This window comes from Podarcis cretensis (genome assembly GCF_951804945.1).
Source record: "Podarcis cretensis genome assembly, chromosome: 4".
In the NCBI taxonomy this organism is placed as follows: domain Eukaryota; kingdom Metazoa; phylum Chordata; class Lepidosauria; order Squamata; family Lacertidae; genus Podarcis; species Podarcis cretensis.
In genome coordinates this window covers 5,859,724-5,877,171 of record NC_137173.1, presented here as the reverse complement: position 1 = coordinate 5,877,171, position 17,448 = coordinate 5,859,724, and the positions used below count along the sequence as shown (strand labels likewise).

Sequence of the window (17,448 nt, the reverse complement as noted above, 5' to 3'; positions counted from 1 at the left end):
CTGCCATGGAGCTTATAAATTCCGTTCCTAAATTCTTATTTAACAATACATGTTTGTGCTTTTTGGCTACATGTGTCTCTTGAATACAGATTACGTCCAATTTTTTCTTTTTCAAAACATTTACAATTTTATTCCTTTTAGTTTTGTCATTCAAACCATTTACATTCCATGTTAGAATTTTAAGATTCATTATAGTATTTATCTACAATTAAGTCAGTAAATTACCAATTTAAGTTTCTCCGATTTAAATTTGGGTGGTTTTACTTTCTGTTCCTTCTTCCTCCTCACCTACTTCTTCGTCTCCTGTCTCTCCCCCCCTCTCCCCCCCACCCTCCCCCCCACAGCCCCCAATCCCGCATCACTGTCATAGACTTTGGAAAGAGATAGCTGTGGCCACTCTGGTGGCTTTTGTTGGTGTTGCTGCAGGTAATAAATAGTCTTGTGGTCACGAGGAATTGGGCAGAGGGTTTTCCATCATTGGGTCTGCGTTGACATCTGTAGAAAGGATATCCTGTAAATGGGAGGGTGGGGCAGGACTGTTGGGACTTAAAGAGACAGTTAAAAAGGGAAGAGATAAAAGCCAAAAAGGAGAGAATCTCCTTCAGTTTTCTTGGGAAGCTGCAAACAATAAAAATCTTGGCGAGTTAAGCATTTTATTCATTTCAATATTATTATCCCATTTCCATATAATTACTACTGTTATTATATGCTAAAATTACAAAAAAGGAAAACTATAAAAGGAAATCAAAAGTAAAAAAGAAAGATTACCAATTAAACAATTTTTTCCAGATAAAAAATAAATAGACTTGACAGAACAACAGCGGATTTTTTTTTAAAAAAAATTAAATAGGGCCGCGCGGGCGGGGCCGGGGCGATGGGGAATCTGTTCGGGCACAAGCGGCAGAGCCGGGTCACCGAGCAAGATAAGGCCGTGCTGCAACTGAAACAGCAGCGGGACAAACTAAAGCAATATCAGAAAAGGATATCGCTGCAGCTGGAGCGGGAGAGGGCTTTTGCTCGGCAACTATTAAAAGATGGCAAGAAAGAGAAAGCAAAGTTTCTGCTGAAGAAAAAACGGTATGAAGAGCAACTGCTAGACAAGACAGAAAACCAAATTAGCAACCTGGAACGCATGGTCCAGGATATTGAATTCACACAAATTGAGATGAAAGTGATTGAGGGCCTCAAAATTGGTAATGAGTGTTTAAATAAGATGCACCAGGTTATGTCAATAGAAGAAGTGGAAAGGATCATGGATGAAACCCAGGAAGCTGTGGAATACCAGAGACAAATAGATGAAATGCTGGCTGGCAGCTTCACTGTAGAAGATGAAGATGCCATTTTAGCAGAATTAGATGCCATCACTCAGGAACAGATAGATCTTCCAGAGGTTCCATCTGAGCCACTCCCAGAAAAGATTCCAGAAACATCGCCGGACAGAGTGAAACCAAAGCCAGAATTGGTGGCTGCATCTTAACTCCATTTCCTGGGGGATCCCTGCAGGCTATCCTGGACTCCGAGCATGCCTAGGGTGCAAGAGGCTTCCGTGGTGTCCCATTGGCTCTGAGCAGCCACGCTGGAGCAGGTTTCCTGCACAGAATGGAAGCTGTAAACTGGTTAATATCCCATATCAAGATTATTTTGTAGTGTGCACACTCCTTTTTTTTGTAACGTAAACTGGATTAAATGGTGACTCTCAAAAAAATATATATATTAAATAATACAAAGATATTATCAAAACCACACAGATTGTTACTGGACTGGAACCTTAAGGACTAGGAGGTGAAGGAGGTGATGGTGAAATGGACACACGATTGTGGATATCCAATGAAGATGAAAAATGAGGGAAATTATGGGAAAAGACTTAAAATTCACCACATGCTATTTGATTTTTAGATGGTACCTGACCCCATCCAAATCAGTCAAAATAAATAAATATCAGCAATAAGTGTTGGAGATGCAGACAAAATGAGGGAACCTTATTCCACATGTGGTGGATATGTCCCCAAAAGGAAAATAAAATAAAAGAAATGCTATTTATTTTAAAGAAAACCAAAGCTTTCCTATTTAACATTCTAATGATAAGCATACCAAATGAAAATAAAAGAGAGTTTCTTTACACGGCAATAGTGGTTAGGATGTTAATAGCAAAATACTGGAAAATGAGTTAACATCAACAAGATGAGTGGCAATTAAAGTTGTGTAGTACCTTGAACTAGCCACAATGACAGAACTTCCAAGAGACTGAGATTTTCTCCCAGTAATAAAAATCCTACTAGTGATCTACCCATTGTCTATGCCAACCCTGATGGTCCTAGACAGAAGACCATCAAGATCACAAAGAACTTGCTTATGGGAGTGGATTCAGCATAGTCTGGAACAAAGGACAATAATCAGCTCTTCCCTCTGGGGGCAGGAAACTGCAAACTCCCCTCTGTCACCTGGAAAGTACTCATGGGGAGGGGGAAAGGAAGAACCAGCCAGGTGACAGGACACTCAGGTTACCACCACAACCCCTCCCTCAGCCCCTCCTTTCTGTGCTGTAGGTGTGATGTATCTGAGGGGTGGTCTTGGGTTACACCCCTTCTGTGATGTATGTATGTTTCTGGGGGTGGGCTTGATCTACAGGGTGGCAACTTCAAAAGTCTTTATAAGGCCTTGCACACCATTTTTCTGGGTCCTTCCTCTCTCCTGCAAGTGAGGGGAGCACCCTGTTGCAACAGCTCAATAAAGGCCAAGCCTACAGGCTGCTGTTTTGCTCCAAGTTATCCTGGTTGGTGTCTTTGTTTTTGTCCAAGGGAGCCCTCGGATTTTTCCGTTAACAATTTGGCGACCATGCTCAGGGACTCTTGGTCCTCCTGGGAAAGTGAGGGGGGAGATAGAGGGGATCGGGCGCCACTGGGCAACCTTAGCCCAGGGATCCTTTTTCCTCTCCTTGCCTCCTCTTTGCAGGCGGTAATCAATCATCACCAGAAAGCTCAACCAGGGGAGCAAAGGCAAGGTCAAGCCGGCCAAATAAAAGGATCCTGGGATCCCCGAGGGACATTCAAGGATGTGAGTATGGTTTGAAGTTAGTACGGTGGGAGGGGGGTGGAAGAATAATGTCTTCACGGCAGCTGAACTTTTCTTTTTTCTCTCCTTGACGTCTTCTCTCGGAGTGTGGCCGGAAGCGTCCTGGAAGTCCTTCTCTTCTTCGGAGTGTAGCCAAAGGGATCGTGGAAAATCTCTTTTTTCTCTCCTTGACGCCTTCTTGCGGAGCGTGGCCGGAAGGGTCCTGGAAAATCAATCTCTCTCTGTGTGTGTGTGTCATTTGCTTCCTTTCAAACCTTTGTCTTCTCGGACCCCAGTCTGGCACTGCACTGTGCAAGCGTCCAGTAGGGAGTTCCGGACATAGTCCTAAGATCAGGCAGGAGGCTGTTGTGGACGGTAGAGCGGGAGGTTCAGGAAGAAGACGGGGTCCCGCACTAGGATTAGTTTTGTGAGCAGCGCTGAGTGAATTCCGGATCCATGGTTTTTCCGGGTTAAGAGACCCATGCTTTCCAGGCTAGTTGTCTGTGGTTTAAGTTATAGGCAGGGATTCCCTTTGGATTTCTGCTAGCCTTCTCCGGTCCGATCCGTTGGAGTTTTGCCCAGAAAGGGCCGAGAGGGGCACTTGAGTGTTAGACTGAATAATACTGATAGGATATTCTTTTCTCTCTCTCTCCCCCCCCCCTTTGTCCATCTCTTGTATCTCTGTTTATGTATCTCCTTGTGTAACTTGTTATCGAGCAACCCCCGCTTGGTATTAGAGGGAAATGGGAGCTCACTCTTCTAAACACCCTAGCTGGACTCCGCCTGACAACAAAGCTTCCATGAAGCCTTTTTGCCCCAGAGAGGATTCTAATACGCCCCTCCAGTTTGTCATCTCCAATTGGGAAAAATATATAAAATAAAATAAATTAGAGGGGCGAAATGGTCTTTCCAAGTCCAAATTGTGAGACCGTTGTAACTTTTAATGGGTGGCTTAGGCCCACCACCTGGAAGCCAGGACACAGCGGCCACCTCAGGGATCCTTCAACAAAATTAAGGTGTGAACCCTTAGGGAGAGCTGAGCACATCAAATTTGTGTTGTTAAACTATAACCTAAAGCTAGAACATGGAACCGTAAACTTAATGGGGCTCAGAAGGCAGTAGATATAATAATAACCCAGCCTGAGAGCCCACGCATTAGAGATCTTAGCTTCTCTATAAATGAAGAAGAAGAAGAGGAGTTTGGATTTGATATCCCGCCTTTTACTCCCCTTCAGGAGTCTCAAAGCGGCTCACAATCTCCTTTCCCTTCCTCCCCCACAACAAACACTCTGTGAGGCGAGTGGGGCTGAGAGACTTCAAAGAAGCGTGACTGGCCCAAGGTCACCCAGCAGCTGCATGTGGAGGAGCGGAGACGCGAACCCGGTTCCCCAGATTACGAGACTACTGCTCTTAACCACTACACCACACTGGCTCTCTGAAATGAATAAGAGATGTAATCCAAGATTTAGATTTAAAGGATTTGTGTTTACATTGGCTTCAGCATCCACAGACTATGCTCTTAAGTGCACATAGTTTTTAAATTTTAAATCTAAGGAAGCCATGTTGGGCCTTATCAATCTTAAACAGGACAAAAATGAGAATGAAGTGTGCAAATGTTTGCTATTTGAGAGAGGCTCCAAAGAGTCTTCCTCTGAGTGGGACAGAGGGGAGTTTGCAGTTTTAGGGTTGTTTTCGCTGCTTCTTTCCTGTTGCCGCTGGCGGAAGCGTATTCAGAGCGTGCAACGACATCGGCGTGGAAACGGCGCTCGAGGTGCTTTATCTCGGCATCACCTTCCCTTCCCCGGGCGCCTGCCTGCCGCTTCCTGGGCGGCTAAGCACCCTCCGTCTGAGGTGGTACCGTATTGGGAGCACTGCTCGGGGGCTGGATTTGTTTTGGGCGGCCCAATTGGGTTAATTGTTTAACGGGCTGCGGGACTGTCCCCCTTTCTTGTAATCTGGTTTAATTTTTATTAAGCAGGCCTAGGTTACACGGCACAGCATCGCTCGCTGTCGGCCCACGTGGGTGCCCCAGCTGTGTGTTAGGGGGTTGATCAAGGCGGCCATTTTAAGTGTGGCAATTCCCTGCCTCAGGTTTGTCTTGCGCAGCGTTCTTCGGGCTTTGGGGCTAAATTCCCTCACGAGAAGCCAAACAGAGGGAAAAGGGGGCAGCGGCGCGTTAGGGCTACCGCTGACCGATTCAAGCTGTTATATTAATTTTTCGCTTGCCAGGGTGGCACGACGCAGCGTCGCCATTCTGAGTAAACCACATGGTTCCTCGGCTACGGGGATTATCGGCGCCATCTTGGGAGAGGCTAATAGACTCCACCCCTAGCTTATCGGCTTCAACTTCTCATTGCACTTTAATTATAAGAACATAAGGACAAGGGCGGAGTTTCAGCATACGGCATTTGATTTAATTAGGTTCTGGCAAGCGCAATTTTTTGGTTCAACTGCTGTCCCAGGGGGGGGGTCTTGCTTGCCACGCAGCTGCTCGGGGGGTTGTTATAAGGGCTCTTTCTCTGGGGAGTTACAAAAGTGCTAGGAATTTAGTCGTGATCAGGAGGGATTTAATTGATTTTTAGTTGCTGAGGGTTAGGTTTTTCTGCGGTCAGTTCCTTACTTTAATTGGTTCTTATGCAAAGGGAGTTAATTTAATGGCTAAGGTTTCCTACAGTCAAATTGTGAATTTAATTGGTGTGACTCAGAGTAAGTTAATTTAAATCAATTGAGTTAAAGTGCTAGGTGCCGTGAATTCCAATTTAGCAATTACGGTTGGCTTCTAGGGCTTTTTGCGTGCCAAAGTTTGGGCAGTTGGTATTGGACTTGCCTTCCTAAAATAATTGGTTTGCTGCGTGGTTAACTCCGAACTCAACTTCACGCTTCAAGCCAAAAGACAACCCTTCCCCGTCCCCGGGCAAAACCCCTGGCCTTTCATTGGTATAACCGCCACCACACTGGTGGCGTTTACCTAATAATAATGGACTGCAAGAAGATCAAACCTCTTCATTCTGAAGGAAATCAGCCCTGAGTGCTCACTGGAAGGACAGATTGTGAAACTGAGGCTCCAGTACTTTGGCCACCTCATGAGAAGAGAAGACTCCCTGGAGAAGACCCTGATGTTGGGAAAGATGGAGGGCACAAGGAGAAGGGGGCGACAGAGGATGAGATGGTTGGATAGTGTTTTCGAGGTTACCAGCATGAGTCTGACCAAGCTGCGGGGGGCAGTGGAGGACAGGAGTGCCTGGCGTTCTCTGGTCCATGGGGTCACGAAGAGTCGGACACGACTAAACGACTAAACAACAACAACAATAATAATAAATTTTGTGACAGCAGTCACGAAATAAAAAGACACCTGCTCCTTGGGAGAAAGGCGATGGCAAACCTAGACAGTGTCCTAGAAAGCAGAGACATCACCTTGCCAACAAAGGTCTGTATAGTTAAAGCCATGGTTTACCCAGTGGTGGTGTATGAAGTGAGAGCTGGACCATAAAGAAGGCTGATCGCCAAAGAATTGATGCTTTTGAATTATGGTGCTGGAGGAGACTCTTGAGAGTCCCATGGACTGCAAGAAGATCAAACCTCTCCATTCTGAAGGAAATCAGCCCTGAGTCCTTCACTGGAAGGACAGATCGTGAAGCTGAGGCTCCAGTACTTTGCCCACCTCATGAGAAGAGAAGACTCCCTGGAAAAGACCCTAATGTTGGGAAAGATGGAGGGCACAAGAAGAAGGGGACGACAGAGGACGAGATGGTTGGACAGTGTTCTCGAAGCTACAAACATGAGTGACCAAACTACGGGAGGCAGTGGAAGACAGGAGTGCCTGGCGTGCTCTGGTCCATGGGGTCACGAAGAGTCGGACACGACTAAACGACTAAACAACAACAACAACAAAAGCAAATAATAATAATAATAATAATAATAATAATAATAATAATAATAATAATAATAATAATTTATTTGTACCCCGCCCATCTGGCTGGGTTTCCCCAGCCACTCTAAGCGGCTTCCACAGCAACCAAAAATACACAAAAATGTCACACATTAAAAACTTCCCTTAACAGGGCTGCCTTAAGATGTCTTCTGAATGTCAGGTAGTTGTTTATCGCTTTGACATCTGATGGGAGGGCGTTCCACAGGGCGGGGGCCACTACCGAGAAGGCCCTCTGCCTGGTTCCCTGTAGCTTTGCTTCTCGCAATGAGGGAACCGCCTAAAGGCCCTTGGAGCTGGACCTCAGTGTCCGGGCAGAACAATGGGGGTGGAGACGCTCTTTTGGGTATGCTGGGCCGAGGCCGTTTAGGGCTTTAAAGGTCAACACCAGCACTTTGAATTGTGCTCGGAAACGTAGTGGGAGCCAATGTAGATCTTTCAAGACAGGTGTTATACCTCAGCACGGCGCAGGGACTGACTGAGCGGGTGGCGAGATGCTTTCAGCCTCGAACACTTGGTGGGTTCTGAAATGGTCGTGCAGGCCAGATTCACGACCCTGGAGGGCTGGATTCGGCCCGCGGAACATAGTTTGAGGACCCCTGGTCTACACTGACTGGCAGCAGCTCCCCAGAGTTTCAGGCAGGGATTTTGTCCAGCCCTGGCAGGAGATGTCAGGGGCTGACCCTGGGACATTCTGCATGCCAAGCAGATAATCTAGGGCTCCCCATATTTCCCGGCACTTACAACGTTATACTATTAGCAACCGTGGAGATTCCACCTGCCTCTTTTGAAAGGAGAACACTCACCTGATGATGAATAATAATAATAATAATAATAATAATAATAATAATGTATACCCCACCCATCTGGCTGGGTTCCCCAGCCACTCTGGGCGGCTTCCAACAAAATATTAAAATACAATTGTCCATCAAATATTAAAAGCTTCCCTAAACATAATAACAACAACCATCCATTTTCAGTCCATTGAATTAGCAATTGCGCATTTCTGGAAAGGGAAATGGCATACTTTTGTATATTAGTATGAAAAGCACGCATAAGAAATTTTTACTCATTTACTCATTTAATTTATTACTCATTATTACTCATTTTGGCAGGGGAAGGGTCTCCCTTGGGAGGTGGTGGACTCTCCTTCCTTGGAGGTTTCTCAGCAGAGATTGGACGGCCATCTGCCATGGATGCTTCAGCAGAGATTCCAGCATAGCTGGGGGTTGGACTAGATGACCCTGGGATCCCTTCCTATCTCTCCACTCCGGAATTCCAGGAGGAGCTTCCTTGCCTCCTGCAAAGCCCTTTCCCCTGCAAGCTCTTCCTCTGGTTTCTGGCCAAGGGAGGGAGATGCTCAGAGTCCAGCCAAGAGCCTCACCCCCAAAAGGATATCTGGGCATGGGCCTAGCCAGGGGGGCAGTTGCCCCCTAAATCCATAAGAAATAATAAGAATCTGAGGTTCTGCCAAGCGAGAGAGGGCTGAGCGAGGGAGGACTCGGCTTGGCAAGGGTTAAAGGGAAGCGAGCTGCCTTCCTAGAGAGGCCAGGAAGCAAGAGGGGGCCAGGTCCTCCAGAGCCAAGGCCCCTCCCTCCCCAGTCCTTTCCTGCAAGGAAGGGGGGGGGTGTTACTTTGGGGTCTCTCCTGCAAGGGCCGAATCGCAGCCCCCTCCTGGGATCTGGTGAGTCCATAGCTTGAAAATAAGGGATCAGCAGCCTTGAAAATAAGGGATCAGCAGCCTCACCTATCTACCAATCCGGGATAGCAGCAGGAAGCAGCGGAAACGGCGCTGCAATAAGGGAATTTCCCGCAAAGAAAGGGAAGGTTGCCAGCTATGGGCGAGTCTCCTCTCTCTCCCCCCAGAGGGTGCAGTGGGGAGACGGGGGGGGGGTTCCCAGGGCTGCAGCAGGAGAGGATGCCTGGGGGGCCAGATGTGCTCATGCGGGGGGGGGGACCCCAAGTCAGGGAGGAGGAGAGGGTCCTGCCAGGGAGGGGCCAGGTCTGCCACGCTCTCCTTCCTGCAGATCAGAGGATCCCTGACTCCCACAAAATCTCCCTTTTTAAAACAAAGAAGTCCCTGGCTCTTTAACTCTGTGTGACATCGCTCAGCCTCATTGCACAACGGAGGAAACATGTGCAAATGGTTTTCCAAAGCTGGAGGAGGAGGTGGACTAGCCCCCCCCCCAAAAAAAAAAACAACGGGCAGGAAGGAAGGAAAAGTAGGAAAGAGAGGCCAGGAATAAAGAGAGGGATCCCAGGCCATAGTCTGGCTGCTGCATTGCAAACCAGTTTGTGTTAAGCTATCTAATAGAACAACAACAAAATCAAGGGAGATGTCTTTGGCCCCGCCCACTTGGCCCTCTGGGGGTTGGCCAGATACATTCCTGGCCCTCAGAAGAGAGAAAAAGAGATCTCACCCCACAAATCTGTCTGGACAGTGGCAGAGATTGCAGAAAAGGAGACAGAAGCAGGGAGTGGAGGTGGGGTGAGGGTGGGGCTGGGGAGCAACTCCAGAGGACCCCCAGGTCAGGACCCCAAGTAGAGAAAAGCATCCATTTTTCACAAGATACAAATGACTCCCTTGTCATTCGGTTCTGACTTCATGCAGTGACTAGAAGGATGGAGAAACCAGGTTGATTAATCTGACAGAAATCCCTTCAGTTGCCTCCACATTTTGCATTGCTAGAAGGCTAGAGACATATTTCTTCTCCTCTTCCTCCTCCTCTTTCTTTTCAAAAAGATAGCTCACGGTCCAGCCCTGGTTCCCAGCAAGACTCATCCATGCTTGCTCAGGGAACCATTTCCCCCTCGTCCTACAAATTCTGTAACAGAACAATGTATTTGCTTTGTAGGATTTCGTAGAGCCCCTCATTAAGACGGGCAGAACTTGGCAGAAGACCAAAGGGTTCCTTCCGATCTCTCAGAGGCTTCCTGAGAGCACAGATGGATGTGCGAGACACAGCTGGCCCCAAAGCAGGAAGAGACCATGGCAACCAAACTGGGAGCAGTGGGGGGTTCTGGGAAAACTCTGTGCAGAAGATTCTGGGTGAGGAGGACACCCTCCGCTCAGAGGTGCAGAGCCAGCAGTTGAGGCAGTTCTGCTGCCAAGAGGCCAAAGGACTCCGAGAGGTTGGCAGCCGACTCTACCACTTTTGCCACCACTGGCTGAAGCCAGAAAGGCACACGAAAGCTGAGATGCTGGACCTGGTGATCTTGGAGCAGTTCCTGGCTGTCCTTCCCCCAGAGATGGAGAGCTGGGTGAGGGAATGCGGAGCGGAGACCAGTTCCCAGGCGGTGGCCCTGGCTGAAGGTTTCCTCCTGAGTCAGGCAGAGGAGAGAAAGCAGGTGAGAGAGACTTTCCTCTGGATACTCCCAAGGGGCTCCAAACAGGACAGAAAACATCCCATAATGGTCTGCTAATGGCCCATCTTTTTTCTTGGAAAGCATCCATGGAATGAGATCTCACACCCTTCAAGTCTTTGTCATTCTCTTTCTAGTATTTCTCCCCATTCTCTGTTTTGAATCCTTGTTTCTTTTTCAGGGAAAGGATCTCTTTGCAGAAATGGACCTGGATTCCTGTGAGGCAGAGAGGCCTCCGTTGGACACCAGAGAGAGGTCACTGGGTAAGGAGGAAGGAGGCTTTTCTCCATTTGGTCTCGTTCTGTAGTTTTCCAACTCATCTGAGGGTTCTTTTCATCTTGTTTTGGGGGAGACAGTTGGGAAGAAGGGTCCAGAGGAGGAGAGATGTATTTCTGCACAAACAAACATGAAATGGGCACAAACCTCCAAATGCTCTCAGCAGGAAAGGCTTTCTCAAAGGCCCATCTGCAGTTAGAGATGCCCTGTTTCACCTGTGAGAGAAGCAGGCACTCCTGGCATCCTGTTTACCTTTTTTTTTTTGCAGGTGACAGAAGGATGCCAGCAAGACCTCCTGATCTGTCTTTTCATGGGGGCAGAAGGGAAGCAGCGGCTGTGGAACCAGATCAGGTCAGGGGAAGCTGCCTTGTGGGGACAGAGGCCGAGGGATGGAGCAATGTCATTTACTGGTTGGGCACAGAGGAATGGTGGGAGGAAGCAGCTGGGGAACCAGAAAGGGAAGATGGCTGAGAGCCCAAGAAGTGGAGGTAGAAGAAGGATGGGTGTTCAGAGGGGGAAGAGGGAGAAGCCTGGGAAGAGGAGGTGTCAGAAGCTGAAGGGGAAACAGGGCTTAGTGAGCTGGGAGAGTCTGTAGAAGAATGCAGTGCAGAATCAGAGACAGAAGAGGAAGGAGGCAAGTTGGAGAGGAAAGTCGAGAGGCTGAGGTGAGCCAGGAGAAGGAGGAGCCACTGGTGGCTCCCTCTTCCTTCTGCCAGAAGCCACCCTCTCTGCTTGTCTCTCAGAGCCAGGAGACCCCCTGCAATGCAGGAATCTGCTAGATCATCCAAGACAGATGGCCATCCAAAAGAGGCTTATTTTATTTTTAGATTGATAACTGAGGGCAATGAAACAATCGCTGAGATGGCTAGAGCGCCGGTGACGGATAACTCATTCTGAAGCTGACCGGACACGGGTTAGAGCTCAATGTCGAGCCTACCAAGTGGCGGTAGTGATGGCAAAGAAGACTTTCTTCGCCGCCTCTATTGCATCTGCAGAAAACAGCAGCAGGAGACTTTTTCAGGGGGTTCGCAATTTAGTGGAACCACGTGCTACATCGGGGCCCAGTATGGGCCACATGATCTCCTGCAATGATTTTGCAAAGTTTTTTGCAGATAAAGTCACTCAGATTCAGGAAGAGGTAGACTCCACCGTGGGAGCAGGGCCGGGGCGGGAGAGTGCTAGTGTCCTGTCAAAGTCAAGTTGTGTGGGATCAGTTCCAATCTGTTACCTCCGAGGATGTGGACCGGCTGCTTGGACGAGTGAAACCAACCACCTGTTTCCTTGATTCTTGCCCATCTTGGCTTATAAAAGCTAGCCTGGAAGGGCTGGGAGATGGGCTTCGTGGGGTCGTGAATGCTTCTCTCTGTGAGGGAGCCTCCCCAGAACTGCTGAAAAAGGCAGTTATCAAACCACTTGTTAAAGAACCATCTTTAGATGCTGTCAATATGGCTAACTATCGCCCAGTCTCAAATCTTCCATTCTTGGGCAAGGTGATTGAGCGAGTGGTTGCTGAACAACTCCAGGCACGCCTGGAAGAAGTGCACCATTTGCATCCCTTCCAGTCGGGATTCAGGCCTCACCATGGGACTGAAACTGCCTTGGTCGCACTGGTCGATGATCTCCGGTGGACCAGGGACAAAGGTGAGAGCTGTTTCCTAGTTCTGCTGGATCTCTCAGCGGCCTTTGACACCATCGACCATAACATCCTTCTGGACCGTGGTGAGGGGCTGGGAGCTGGGGGCACTGTCATACAGTAGTTCTGCTCCTTCCTCCTGGGCCGTGTCCAAAAAGTGGTGGTGGGGGATGAGTGTTCGGACCCCTGGGCTCTCACTTGTGGGGTGCCTCAGGGTTCCGTCCTCTCCCCCATGCTTTTCAACATCTACATGCAGCCGCTGGGAGAGATCATCAGGGGGTTTGGGCTGGGTGTTCATCAGTATAAAGATGATACCCAGCTGTACCTCTCTTTCAAATCGGAACCAGCGAAGGCGGTGAAATTTCTGTGTGTCTAGAGGCGGTTGGAGGATGGATGGCGGCTAACAGATTGAGGTTGAATCCTGACAAGACAGAAGTACTATTTTGGGGAGACAGGAGGCATGGTGTGGGGGACTCCATGGTCCTGAATGGGGTAACTGTACCCCTGAAGGACCAGGTGCGCAGCCTGGGAGTCATTCTGGACTCGCAGCTGTCCATGGAGGCACAGGTCAATTGTGTGTCCATGGCAGCTGTTTATCAGCTCCATCTGGTATGCAGGCTGAGACCCTCCCTGCCCGCAGACTGTCTCTCCAGAGTGGTGCGTGCTCTGGTTATCTCTCGCTTGGACTACTGCAATGCGCTCTATGTGGGGCTACCTTTGAAGGTGACCCGGAAACTACAACTAATCAAAAATGTGGCAGCTAGACTGGTGACTGGGAGCAGCCGCCGAGACCATATAACACCGGTCTTCAAAGACCTACACTGGCTCCCAGAACGTTTCTGAGCACAATTCAAAGTGTTTCTGCTGACCTTGAAAGCCCTAAACGGCCTCGGTCCAGTATACGTGAAGGAGCGTCTCCACCTCCATCGTTCTTCCCAGACACTGAGATCTAGTGCTGAGGGCCTTCTGGCAGTTCCCTCGCTGCGAGAAGCCAAGTTACAGGGAACCAGGCAGAGGGCCTTCTCGGTAGTGGCACCTGCCCTGTGGAACGCCCTCCCACCAGATGTCAAAGAGAAAAATAACTACCAAACTTTTAGAAGACATCTAAAGGCAGCCCTGTTTAGGGACACTTTTAATGTTTAAGAGATTATTGTCTTTTAGTGTTTTTTGGAAGCCGCCCAGATGGGCGGGGTATAAATAATATATTATTATTATTATTATTATTATTATTATTATTATTAACAGGAAGGAAACAACAGAGCATTGTGTAGCAGATCATATTTCTGCTGTCTCAGAGGAGGACATTTCCCTTTTTCTTTTAGGGTCCAGTGTGCTTTGAAGATGTCACTGTTCGTTTCACGGACGAGGAGTGGGCGTTGCTGGATCCTGACCAGAGAGCTCTGCATAAGGACGTCATGGAGGAGAATCGTGGGATATTGGCCTCTCTTGGTAAGGCTCCCTGTGGGATCGTCATATCTGCCTGGAAATTCAAAAAATACGTCTGTGGGCCAACCTCATATATTTTCACAGAGTTCAACATTGCCCCCTATAACACCTGGGAACCTAACACCCCCACAATAAACAGAAACTTACAGTTTTTTCTTTGAACAATCTTCATCAAAATATTGCTTTTTCTACCACGATTGGGCTGGTGTGAACTTCCCAGGCCATCTTCAGTGTCAGCTTCAACCTTCCACAATTTTGACCACTACTATATATCAGAGAAAACAACATTCAACAACTCTTCAGAATCTAATAATAAATATGTTGGTAAAATGACAAACAACACAGGTAAGGAACACACACCCAACTCGTTTCATTTCTTCTCCATTTGTTCCTGAGGCTCTAATCCCTTTTTGTCTCCATTGCAGATTCTGATGAATTGGAAATTGAGAGCAAAGGTGACCACGATAAAATCCCCAGGGAGGAGAAGCCACATAAAAATTTGGAGTGTGGAGAAAGCTGCAGCCAGAGCTCCCATTCCACTTCCCATCAACAAAATCTCATTGGAAAGAAACTCTATCAGTGCATGGAATGTGGAAAAAGCTTCAGGAAGAGCTCCGGTCTCACTTCCCATCAAAGAATTCATAGAGGGGAGAAACCCTATCAGTGCGTGGAATGTGGAAAGAGCTTCACGCATAGTTCCTCTCTCACTTCCCATCACAGAATTCATACAGGGGAGAAACCCTATCAGTGCGTGGAATGTGGAAAGAGCTTCCGGAATAGCTCCCATCTTACTTGCCATCAAAGAATTCATACAGGGGGAAAACCCTATCAGTGTGTGGAATGTGGAAAGAACTTCACACATAGTTCCTCTCTCATTTCCCATCAAAGAATTCATACAGGGGAGAAGCCCTATCAGTGTGTGGAATGTGGAAAGAGCTTCAGTCAGAGCTCCTCTCTCACTTTCCATCAAAGAATTCATACAGGGGAGAAACCATATCAGTGTGTGGAATGTGGAAAGAACTTCAGGAAGAGTTTCAATCTCACTAAGCATCAGAGAATTCATACAGGGGAGAAACCCTATCAGTGTGTGGAATGTGGAAAGAGCTTCACTGAAAGCTCATCTCTCACTTCCCATCAAAGAATTCATACAGGGGAGAAACCCTATCAGTGTGTGGAATGTGGAAAGAGCTTCATTCACAACCACAGTCTCACTTTCCATCGAACAATTCATACAGGGGAGAACCCCTATCAGTGTGTGGAATGTGGAAAGAGCTTCAGGAAGAGCTCCTCTCTCACTTCCCATCAAAGAATTCATACAGGGGAGAAACCCTATCAGTGTGTGGAATGTGGAAAGAGCTTCATTCACAACCACAGTCTCACTTTCCATCAAACAATTCATACAGGGGAGAAACCCTATCAGTGCGTGGAATGTGGAAAGAACTTCAGGAAGAGCTACTCCCTTACTTTCCATCAAAGAATTCATACAGGGGAGAAACCCTATAAGTGCATGGAATGTGGAAAGAGCTTCACATGTAGCTCCTCTCTCACTTCCCATCACAGAATTCATACAGGGGAAAAACCCTATCAGTGCGTGGAATGTGGAAAGAGCTTCAGTCAGAACCAAAATCTCACTTCCCATCAAAGAATTCATACAGGGGAGAAACCCTATCAGTGTGTGGAATGTGGAAAGAGCTTCAGTCAGAGTGCCAATCTTACTTCTCATCAAAGAATCCATACAATGGTCAGAAAAACCATTATACAGCTTTAGGAGCCAGGCAAATCTGCACCTTTTTAACCAGGCTTTTGGCTAATTCACATCTAATGCCCTTCTAATATGTGGTGTTTTTTATTGTGTGGTTTTTTTATGTTGTAATAATCCTGAGACCTGTGGGTGTAGGGAACATGCGCCAACTCTTGGTCAAATTTGAAGCTTTCCTTGTTGGGTCGAATCACAGTTATAAAAATGAATGTATTGCCTAGAATGTTGTTTTTGTTTCAAACATTGCAAATTGTGGACAAAATGGATTGTTTCAAGAAGTGGGAGAAAGATATCTCTAGATTTGTCTGGCAGGGCAGGAAGCCCAGAATAAAATTTAAAATATTAACTGATGTAAAGGAAAGGGGGGGACTTGCCCTGCCAGACCTTAAACTTTATTATGAATCAGCAGCATTCTGCTGGTTGAAAGATTGGCTGCTTCTTGAAAACACAGACACTTTGGATCTAGAAGGATTTACTAACGCATTTGGGTGGCATGCATATTTGTGGTACAACAAGGTTAAAGTACATAAAGCATTTAAAAACCATATTGTCAGGAAAGCACTGTTTAATGTTTGGATAAGATACAAAGATCTATTGGAAAATAAAACCCCAAGGTGGTTGTCACCAATGGAAGCGAAAGCTTTCAAAAGACTCAATATGGAGTCCAAAATGGCCAAAATGGACTTTATAGATCGAAATATCATTTTGATGGGAGATATGAACGGCGTTGTCTCGACATATATGGATAAATCTGAAAGACAAGTAGTCACAAAAGATGGAAGACTACCAAAGACCTTTTTTGAATTGACAGACAATATGGACTTGATTGATATTTGGAGAACTAAAAATCCCCTAGGTAGAGAGGGGACCTTCTTCTCTGAAGCCAATTTGACCTGGACTAGAATAGACCAAATTTGGATTACAAGAGGGATGGCACCCAAGATTCGAAAGGTGGAAATCTGCCCCAAAATCTGCTCCGACCATAACCCAGTGAAGATGGATATGAAACTAACACCCACTGGTTCCTTTAGATGGAGAATGAATGACACCCTGTTTAGAGACTCTGAAATTGTGAAAAAGGCCCAAAAAACATTAAAAGACTACTTTGAGATAAATTTGAAGACTACCGTGGAGAAAAGAGTAATCTGGGATGCAAGTAAAGCTGTAATGAGGGGGTTTTTGATCCAGCAAAATGCTATAAAGAGGAAACTTCAAGAGGAGAAGAAAGAAAAGATTTTAGAGAAAATTAGAGAAGGCGAGAAGAGATTAAGGACTAAACCTAAATCACAGGACATTCTACGAGAAATTAAATTACATCAGGCACAATATTTGAAAATGGTTAACCAGGATATAGAATGGAAAATTAAACAAATGAGACAAAAAACCTTCGAATCGGCCAATAAGTGTGGAAAGCTGCTAGCTTGGCAGCTGAAGAAAAGACAGAAATTAAATACTGTTACCAATCTTGAAGTAAATGGACGAAATATACAAAACCCACGGGAGATTCAAGACTGCTTCCAGAGATACTTTAAACAACTGTATTCACAAGGGCCACAGAATGAGATCAAAATCGAGAAATTTTTGGAAACAAATGGATTACAAAAAATTTCTCAAGAGAATAAATTAATACTGAATGACAAAATTTCTGAACAGGAGGTTGAAGGTGCCATTAAGAACCTGCAACTAGGCAAGTCTCCAGGCCCGGATGGGCTAACCTCCAAATACTACAAAGACATGAAAGATTACTTAATTCAACCTCTAATGGAGGTTGGCAATGAAATTATGGAAGGGAAAAGAGCGCCGGAGTCGTGGAAAGAAGCTTATATCACGCTTATACCGAAAAATGAGATAGAAAAGACACAACTAAAGAACTACCGCCCCATATCCCTACTTAATGTGGATTATAAAATTTTTGCTGATATTTTAGCTAGAAGATTGAAAAAAGTTTTAGCAACAATGATTCATAAAGACCAAGCTGGCTTTCTCCCAGGC

At 46.7% G+C, this 17,448-nt stretch overlaps 2 protein-coding genes and 1 pseudogene across 3 annotated transcripts in view; all 3 read left to right on the top strand.

Annotated features, from left to right (window-relative positions):
* Nucleotides 1–17,448, top strand: part of LOC307214701 (uncharacterized protein) — a 152,583-nt gene that overhangs the window by 38,490 nt on the left and 96,645 nt on the right. The gene's annotated exons all lie outside the window — the stretch shown is intronic.
* Nucleotides 855–1,652, top strand: LOC307214019 (charged multivesicular body protein 6 pseudogene; annotated as a pseudogene). Its single transcript has one exon. The product of its transcript is annotated as a charged multivesicular body protein 6 pseudogene (transcript).
* On the top strand, nt 9,852–15,835 carry LOC307214743 (uncharacterized protein). The gene is made up of 5 exons (XM_079973705.1): nt 9,852–10,327; nt 10,524–10,605; nt 10,887–10,969; nt 13,574–13,700; nt 14,123–15,835. Exons 1-5 carry the CDS (start codon nt 9,926–9,928, stop codon nt 15,463–15,465), a joined length of 2,037 nt encoding a protein of 678 aa, XP_079829831.1. The 5' UTR covers nt 9,852–9,925; the 3' UTR covers nt 15,466–15,835.